Raw genomic sequence first — 10,000 nt, 5'->3', positions numbered from 1 at the left:
CTTGTAAGCCCCAGAGCAAGGGTATGCCTCACGGCCAGGGAAGTAGCAGGTTGAACCAATTTGCTGTGCAGTCTACGTGGTCACATATTAAAGTACATTTAGACTGTTCCTGTTTACTTTATCACTTTATCACTGGATTTCAGGGGATGCCAATTTCACCACCTCGTAAAAATGCTTATTCAATCAACAGTCTTCCGGCATAGTGCGTAGTCGACATTTCGCTCGTTGGTTTATTCAAGTAAACGATCATGGAATTAGTAGGTCTTCTTAACGAGTGCTTTTAGAACTACAACCGTAACTTCAGTAGAAGTCACAGTAGAATAGAAAGCCTGCATTGTCATTGTATATTATTAAATTTGGAGCGCTGCTCCTGTTGGTGCCACGAGGGACAACATATAACACAACAACAATACAATAGGACAATAGCTACAAAAAAAAATAAAAAAGATTAAAAGTGCAACAAAGTGCAGAGTACAAGGGCTCCCCCTCAGGTGCGTTACAAATGATTAAAGTTACTTTTTGTAGGAGAAGGAATAACCTCTAAAATGGCCCCCATGTCTCTCTTCACAGTCACCTACTTTCACTTTCACTCCAGCCAGATCACACTATTGTCTCTGTATCTCGCTCTGTCACCATGGCCTCATGGTGACGTGATAGGTTGAGGGCGGTGGGGATGGGTGTAAAAGAGGGTTACAGTCACTTTTTGTAGGAGAAGGAATAACCTCTAAAATGGCCCCCATGTCCCCATACAGTAACTTTTTGTAGGAGAAGGAATAACCTCTAAAATGGCCCCCATGTCTCTCTTCACAGGCAGCAGAAGGCCTACATCGCCACGCAAGGCCCTCTGGCCGAGACCACCGAGGACTTCTGGAGGATGCTGTGGGAGCACAACTCCACCATCGTGGTCATGCTCACCAAACTCCGAGAGATGGGAAGGGTAAGTGTCCACTGGCGCCGAGCACTACCGCACGGAGGGGGATCCCATTGCACTGTCTTTACCATTAGGGTTTCCTAATTGATACACTGAGCATTATCAGACGGAGAGAGAGAGAGAGAGAGAGGCAGAGATGAGAAAGAAAGAGAGAGAGAGAGAGAAAGATGAGAAAGCGGGTTTAAGATTGCTTCACTTCATCTATTTCTTGCTGTGAGGAGAGAAAGAAAGAAAGAGCGAGAGGAGAAAAAAAGGGAGAAAGAGAGAGGGTTGAGATTGCTTGTTTACCATCTGTTTCTTTCCTTGTTGAGTGTGTGTGTGTGTGTTTTGTGTGTGTGTGGGCTTGTCATATGCATGTAGTCCAGAGGTATAATGGTTTCTGTGCAGTTAACTGGATAAGTAAGGACTGCACTTTATTTTCCCCACGAGTCAAACTCAACACAGATGTCCACAAACCCAAAGAGTTCATAAAAAAAATCGAAAAAATCTATTTCTTAGACTTTTTCTCCCTCCATCACTCTCTCTCTCTCTCTCTCTCTATCTATCGCTCTCCTCTCTCTCTCTCTCTCTCTCTCGCACACACACACTTATGCTCTACCACACCCATATATCAGACCCCTCCAAAAAAGGACCAGGCTGTATTATTTGCTGAATAACATTCTATATAACTTTTGGGAATAAGGTTCACCATCTCATTTAAAAACAAAAGCCTCAAGCCTCAGCTGTGAAAGAGCTCTGGGAGCCTGGGATACTGTACTCAACCTGATGTGTCTCATCCGTCACTCTCTCTCTCTCTCTCTCTCTCTCTCTCTCTCTCTTTCAGGAAAAATGCCATCAGTACTGGCCAGCGGAGAGGTCTGCCCGCTACCAGTATTTTGTGGTGGACCCGATGGCCGAATACAACATGCCTCAGTACATTCTGAGGGAGTTCAAAGTCACCGACGCCAGGGTAAGCTCTCAAACACACATCACACACACTGACACAAACACCACACACACACCACGCACACAAACACACGCACACACACGTCATGATTTGGTGATAATGATAAAATGAGGAGGCCAAACGAATATATACTGTATATATATGTGCTTATGTGACCGTTTTTGTGACTCCTTTAGCACCCAAGGGTGAAAAGGTTGCCTCTTGTCAAAATAAAAGTGTTATATGGTTGTGTCCATGTAGCGATTAGTGGGTGGCAAGTGAAGTTAATGCTGTTTTTTACCATTTCTACAATGGAGATGTAGCGTTAGCTATGGGTTTGTTGGTAGACTTCTATAACTCATCTGCGATTTAAAAGAACCCTAATAAAAATAACAAAAATACAAATCTTTACATTTACGGCGGAGCTCAGAGTTTTAATTCCATCAAAGGCTTACGAAGATAAATGGCCCAAGCTCTTCCTTTGTAGTGCACATTACCCATATACCTCAATGGAGACAGCTCTCCTTATCGCCGGTGTACAATATCACTTAAGCAATGCATATCCACACAAAGCCTGCATTCTCGAGAGTCTAGCAATTGCGGCACATCAAAGGAATTAGCTCCTTCATTGTTCCAGTATTTAAACACGCAGGTGAAGTGACAGATATATCTTTGTGTGTTGTGAGAGCTGGGGAAATCGTTCCTTTGTAGTTTTCCTACCTACTGCCGTCACCCCATAACACCCAGTGAATGTTACACAAAGAACTGGGTCACCGCGGGAAAGCTATTTTAGTTCCGCGTTATCACAACAATGGTAACAGCTTACTTGAACCCGTACGTCATAAAACTAACAACCTTTAAAAAAAATATCCTTGTGGGTGCCATATACGATCATAGTATTGAAGGATTTATTATTGGTTTAATCAGTGTCATTGCATCGACAATATTGACATAATACTATAATTAGAGGTCATGAGGTTAAATATAGTTTGAGGTTATGAGACTTGGTATGGCAACTGACATCAAGAAAGCTATTGCGACACGGCCAATGACTCACCAAAGATAGTGTGGCTATGCTATGTTACCCAGCCTGCAATGCTCAGTGGCACATTCCGCAGAAGCGTATATCAATGTATATACAAGAGGAGTGGACCAAAATCCCTCCTGAGATGTTTGTAAACCTGGTGACCAAGTACAAGAAACGTCTGACGTCTGTGCTTGCCAATAAGGGTTATTCCACCAAGTACTAAGTCATTTTTGTCAGTCAGTTTTGGGGGTTCAAATACTTATTTTTTGTATCAAATGCAAATAAAGTCATAAATGTTATAAAATGCATTTTTCTGGATTTTTTTGTTGATATTCTGTTTCTCACTGTTAATATCCACCTACCATTACAATTATAGATCACACATTTCTTTGCAAGTGGCCAAACTTGTGAAATCGCAAGGGGTTCAAATACTTATTTTCCCCACTGTACATGGTTTGATGTTTTTTGGTTTCAGGACGGACAGTCACGGACGGTACGGCAGTTCCAGTTCACCGACTGGCCTGAACAGGGAGTACCAAAATCAGGAGAGGGCTTCATCGACTTCATCGGCCAAGTGCACAAAACGAAAGAGCAGTTTGGCCAAGACGGACCCATATCCGTCCACTGTAGGTAAGGATGCCCACTAAGGTCCGGGAGATGTGAGACACTTCTTGAATCAGCAAGTACCCGGCACCCATCTTATAACAGGCCTCATCTTATATCAAGCCTCATCTTATAACAGGCCTCATCTTATATCAGGCCTCATCTTATAACAGGCCTCATCTTATATCAAGCCTCATCTTATAACAGGCCTCATCTTATATCAAGCCTCATCTTATAACAGGCCTCATCCTATATCAGGCCTCATCTTATAACAGGCCTCATCTTATATCAAGCCTCATCTTATAACAGGCCTCATCTTATATCAAGCCTCATCTTATAACAGGCCTCATCTTATATCAAGCCTCAGCTGGATAAAGGCACATATGTGATAACCAGAGGCTACCACAGATATTGCTCCAATTTGAATGCAAAGCTCTGCACTGATCACACCTTGGTGCCCTCTTCGTGGCTCATCAAGTGGTCTTTCACGGGGTAGCCCCACCTGTTGTGGATATACTCCTTATGCCAGTCATTAGCATTAGCATCTAATTATCTCCTCCCCTCTCCCTTTCTATCACTCTCCTCTTTTTCTTCTCTCCTCCATCCTCCCTGTCCTCCTCTCTTCTCTCCTTCCTGCCTTACTCCTGTTTTCCTCTGGTTCTCCTCTCCTCCCCCCTCCTCTGGTTCTCCTCTCCTCCCCCATCCCTGCCCTCCTCTGGTTCTCCTCTCCTTCCTGCCCTCCTCTGGTTCTCCTCTCCTCCATCCTTCCTGTCCTCCTCTGGTTCTCCTCTCCTCCATCCTTCCTGTCCTCCTCTGGTTCTCCTCTCCTCTCCTCCACCCTCCTCTGGTTCTCCTCTCCTACGTCCAACCTGACCTCCTCTGGTTCTCCTCTCCTCCATCCTCCCTGTCCTCCTCTCGCTCCTCTCCCTGCAGTGCCGGTGTGGGCAGGACCGGGGTCTTCATCACCCTCAGTATAGTCCTGGAGCGGATGAGGTACGAGGGTGTGGTGGACATCTTCCAGACGGTGAAGATGCTCAGGACGCAGAGGCCAGCCATGGTACAGACGGAGGTCAGTACGCCTGTCAATCAAACTCGGCTGTCAGTTTAAGGAGCCTTATTGGCACGACTGTAATACAATGCGATATTGCTAGCACACATCATCAAAATGGGAAACAAAAACTATACCTACAGACTAGTAGTGATGGTCAGGATGCAGAGGTCAGCCATTGGTCAGTAAACCTGTCAATCAAAAATCGGTATTCTGTCTATCTCAGTCAATCAATTTTCAAATTCAAATCAAATTTTTATTTTAGTTTCAGAGAACCTTTTGTGCGTGGTTGTTATGCAATACAGCTTTGCCAAAGTAGAAAATATAAATTAGTAAAAAAAAAAGTATAAAATAATATAATACATTTGTAGATCATCAGTTGTTGTCATCAAAAACATTAATGAGAACTACCAACACCTTGAGACATTTTTTATTTAAGCAGTAAAACTCTGCGGTATACTTAGAGGTTGTCAATCAGTCAGTCAAACAATCACAGGGAACTTAGAGGCTGTCCATCACCAAATCAATCAATCAATCACATTGAACTAAGAGGTTGCCAATCAGCCAGTCAATCAACAGCAGTATACTTAAAGGTTGCCAATCAGTCAGTCAATCAACAGCAGTAAAATTAAAGGTTGTCAATCAGTCAGTCATTCACATTAGTGTACTTAAAGGTTGTCAATCAGTCAGTCATTCACAGCGGTTGAAAGAGATTGGCTGATGTTTGTTGTTGTTGTTTGATGTCAAGTATAATGAAGGAACAAACTGGATGACTTTAACACAATTGATGAGCTAGAATTATTATCAATATTCATCCAGTTTCATGGTATCTCCACCATACATATACACACACACTTAAGCTGTTATGGTTGAGCACATCAGATACACCACATCAAATCTCTAGTTACGTTTTGTAGTTGTAGAAGGAAGCCAGTTTCTTGCTCAGAAGTTACTAATGGCCAAAAGACTGGAAAGAAGAAAAGCCATTGCAACCGGCAATTCAAAATGATCAATAGGAACCTCAGGTTCAATTTCTGGTCACTAACTCTGTCCCTGCAAAATACACCACATACTGAAGCACAGTCAGGAGGCGGAAGCCATCCCACAGAAGTAATTTTTCTCAAATAAGAAGGGATGCAGAGATAAGAGGATAGAGAGAGGGGAAAAAACAACCCTATATCCTATGCAAATGTACACTGATGGGGCATTAGAGCTGCCAAAAGGCACTCTTACATCCATGGGAAATTATTTTTCGAGATCAATAATGTACTCCAAAAAAAAAAGGAGACAAAAAGGTGTGCAGTGGTGGACAAGTGGCTCTCTGGCTGCGGTGAAAGCAGCAATCTTCTGCTCGACCGTGCAGAAGCAGGACCCAAGAGAGGGCGAACTGCGGGGGTGTTGTTGGTGGGGGGAGGAGGGGAGGATGGAGGCATGAGATGAACCACAGCGAAATATCAGTATAGACGTATTAACCGTTTGTGCCAAAGTTCCAAATCTTTTCTTCTCCTCTTTCGCATTCTGGTGTCTTTTCCAGCATAGAATAAACATTTTATAAGACATTTACATCCATTTCAGTTCAGTTCAATATGAACACTGTCACAGTGTTTTGTTAGAGAAACCTAAGAGTGTAAGACTTAAAGTACATTTGAGTAAAGCACCATATAACGTCTGTCTAAATATTCCCATGTGGCTGAATGAAGATTGGATTTTGTGGCTGAATGTGTTGGCTCAGCTTTGAATACGCCAAAATAAACTTTTGAAAACTTTTGACCCAGACCAAGGTTTATGGGGCCTCAAATTTGGCAAATGCTGTGCTGCTTTAGAAATGTTTTTGTTTGTCCTGTATACACTTATTGTACCTGTTTATTTATTGTTTACAAAATTTGTTTACAGCAGACTGACGCCTGCTTATTTGTGTGTCTGCAGGACCAGTACCAGTTCTGCTATCGAGCAGGCTTGGAGTACCTTGGAAGCTTTGATCACTATGCAACGTAAGAGTCTCGCTCCTGGCGGGGAAGAACCAGAACCAGACGGGCCTTGAAGAACCAGAGCGTCTGTACTGAGCCATAACTCCCCGCTCGCGACAAGTACTTCTTTATTCAACTCCTTGGGTCAAGACTTAAGTGTTGGGTGAAGAACCCAAACCTAAAAAAAAAATATTAAATAATTGAGGAAAGACAATTCCATGCGGACCAAGAATAACCCCCTACCCTGGAACCCCCCCCCCCCCCTAGTTCAACCTCCCCAATGCCCCACCCACATGCCCTTCACACACACACACCCCCCAACCCCCAAAAGAAAATCTAATAATCTTACCCCCAATACTGAGACACGGGGAGTCCTGACTGGTGGAGCTTTCGTATGGAATTATTATTTTCTTCTTTTGGCTTCAAGGATTCCCCTCGGACGGATCGACTCGACACATGAAATCAATAAAATATAAAGAAAAACAAACAAAAACCCAAAACAAAAACACTTACGTAAATGAGTAAATAAACAAACAAACATTCACGAGAACTGCATCAACGAACACAGAGCTTTGGGAGAGAGGAGGAGTCCGACGGAAACAGCCTGAGATACGATGCATATTGTAAAGTGTATTTTCTGTTCTACAATCAAATGACACGAGAGGGCGTCTCATTGGATGACGAAAAAAGAAGAGACCAGTGATTGGTGAAATATTAAAAAGGGACACCACTAAAGTATAAAAGAAAATAGTCCTTTTCCTGTCACAACTTTCCTCATCCAATTATAAAAAGGGGGTGGGTATGGGATGTTTAAAGGAATACCAGATAAATGATAAAAACTTATTGATTTAGTTTTTTAGTACTTTATTATACAGCTGACCCTGTGCTTCAGTTTGAACTGTGTGAAATTATTTCCTTTTTTTAACAAACTGATCACTTGACGAAGTGAATTCAAACTAAGTATAGGCTTTGTCATTCACATTTTTTTTCCATTCAATGCATAATTTTGTAAGCTGTAGGACTAGTCTAATGTATGCACCATTATGTTAAAAAAAAGAATCCCTACGCCGCCATTTTACTGTTTTAATTTCCTTGTGTTTATCATGTAATTGATTTGCAGATCTGTGTTTTCACTACCAAAATGCTAACATAAGCATTTCTTTTTTTCTATTGATCCATTGGTCCATGATCACCTAATCAATAACCTACACCTGTTCAATAAACTGGGGCTCTGTGGAATCAACAGGGATGAGCAAAGTATGAAGTCGCTGCTACCAATTATCTTAGTTCTTCCATGTTAGAATGATGTGTTGCTAATGAGAGGATATTTATAAATAACGGATTTATATTAAATATATACATATGTATACCATATTAAAAGAATATATTCTCTGTATGTTCCATGTATAGAGAATATATGTACCATATGAACATATTTATGAATTTCGAGATTATACAATATAAAATGAATATATAAAGATATGTTATGAATGATTATATATAAAAGTTCTGCAATGAGATTTCTGTAGTTTCTTGGGGGGAAATGAAGAGAACTTTCACTGGAATGCACATCAGTAGTAAAAAAAAAAAAAAAAAAAAGATCGTATTCTGATTCAGTGCATCTTTTCTTGTGCAATAAATAGGTGTATTATAAGTAGGGTTTTTGTGTGTATACCTTGATTTTCTTTCTTTTTTTCTCTCTCTCGTTTTTTTTTTCATGGCATTGCTATCCCCTTCACGGGAGGGGGTTTCGAGGAGATTGTCACTTTGTCACTCGGAAATAATGTAGTGCATCTAGACACGTGGAAGTCCAGTCTATGGTTAGTGCAACTAGAACGGTAGCCATGTAGTCGTTCTGTAGTGTAGTATGGTTAGGTACAAAGACGTCACTTTCTTGAGCTTTTAAAAAGGTGTAACGGCGTAATATTCTATGTTTTTATTTTTTCGCATTTAGAGTGCCTTATATTTATGCCTGTTTTTATTAAGATATCTCAACTCTCTTATGTATTGTTTTAGTAACCCATATTATCTATCGATTTGTGTATTTAATTTTAGCATAAGTAACCTCTTTCTTTTTTTGTTAAAAGTATTATTACATTATATGGAATTATATATGCAAATAAGTAAATTCAAATACTCCAGTTTAATTTTCCTCGATCCTTATTATTTTCTGTGGCCTTAATCTGGCATAGTGAAAAGTAAACCAGAACAGTCAACATTATAAATAGCATAGCATGAGGTCCATCACAGAATGAGAATACAGCTGACCACCCACAGACAGGCTGTCTACATTGTAAACTTGTTTCTCCACGAGTGACGCTAATAGGTTTAAAACTGCAGCGTCACTGTGCAGCAACGTGAAATAGTGTTGTGTCTTTCGATCGGCTAGGTACATGTCTTGGCCTACTCTAAAGACAACGCATCTCGTACTCGTTTGTTCTCTTCATGTCGATCACGTGAGACAGTCTCCGGCTTCTGGAGCGCTAGGTGTATTATGCTGACTCTCAGTCGAAAAGGGACACCATACCCTGCCTTAGGACTGACAGTACACACTCATTAAGGAACGGATGTTATCAGAATAAGCAAGCAGAAAAAAAGAAAAAAGAAAAAAAAATCGGAAAGGAAAGAAAGAATGAAAAAGTGAATTCTTGACAATCCAGCGATGTGTGGGGCCAGGGTGACGATGGACACGCTCACAAAGCAAGACGCGTTTTTCTTAAATTTTTTTCCGTTTGTTGGTTTCAGACACATGACAAAGACACGCTCAAATTTTGTTCGCGCCGCCGTCGGTAGATATATTTGTTTTCTCTTCCGTGGCTTTGTGGATGTGCATTCCAGGTGCTTTCTTTCCCAGATTGCTTTACGCTGAAAGGTTGTGATTCTGTCAGCCGCTTCATCGAGTCAAAGTGTTTCTTTTCTTTTCTTTTGTTTTTCAGTGTTGTTGTTGTTATTGTTGCTTTCTCTGTCGACAGTCTTTAATTTCCCATTCATTGCTGTAACAGTCTAAACTCCAAAAGTGCTATTATTTTAGCTCCATGTACATGTTCACGTCCGTCTGTTTTCCATCCAGTATTAACCCGTGTGCGTGCAGTATGGTTGTACTCGCGCCACGCACTTTCACTTTCACTTTCATTTTCTCCATTTCAATCTTATTTGGATATGCATGGTGACCCGGTGGCCGCAGAGGGCCCTGGTAGGAAGAATTGCACTTTCTCTATCTTTGTACTATGCACTGCCCTCTTGATTCTGAACCCAATAATGTATTACTTGAACCCATCTGTAATGAGTCTCCTGACACACTCACTTTGTGTATATAAATAACACAACAATGGTATTGAAATTTAAAAAAGAAAAAGACAAAAAAAAAAATGGTTTGTGGCAAAAAGGGCATCTATCATGGTGCCATGGAAATTCATCCAGGTGACTCCCTCTATGGAGATTTTTGCCCCCAGCCACCAGCCCTCTCCCCAACTTGCCCCACCCCAACTTGCCCCACCCT

The 10,000-nt window shown here is 41.4% G+C and overlaps 1 protein-coding gene across 1 annotated transcript in view; it reads left to right on the top strand.

The window, feature by feature from the left end:
- Positions 1 to 10,000, top strand: part of LOC308382312 (receptor-type tyrosine-protein phosphatase delta) — a 170,385-nt gene that overhangs the window by 159,997 nt on the left and 388 nt on the right. The window contains 5 exon segments of the mRNA XM_080860029.1: positions 811 to 937; positions 1,755 to 1,880; positions 3,359 to 3,513; positions 4,420 to 4,555; positions 6,461 to 10,000. The exon segment at positions 6,461 to 10,000 is cut by the window's right edge and continues 388 nt beyond it. Of these exon segments, the coding sequence (XP_080716155.1) occupies positions 811 to 937; positions 1,755 to 1,880; positions 3,359 to 3,513; positions 4,420 to 4,555; positions 6,461 to 6,529 (613 nt within the window). The 3' untranslated portion in view covers positions 6,530 to 10,000.

Source organism: Sprattus sprattus (genome assembly GCF_963457725.1).
Source record: "Sprattus sprattus genome assembly, chromosome: 21".
NCBI classification, from domain to species: domain Eukaryota; kingdom Metazoa; phylum Chordata; class Actinopteri; order Clupeiformes; family Clupeidae; genus Sprattus; species Sprattus sprattus.
Note: the sequence above shows the minus strand (reverse complement) of the source record. Positions and strands in the feature narration are given on the sequence as shown.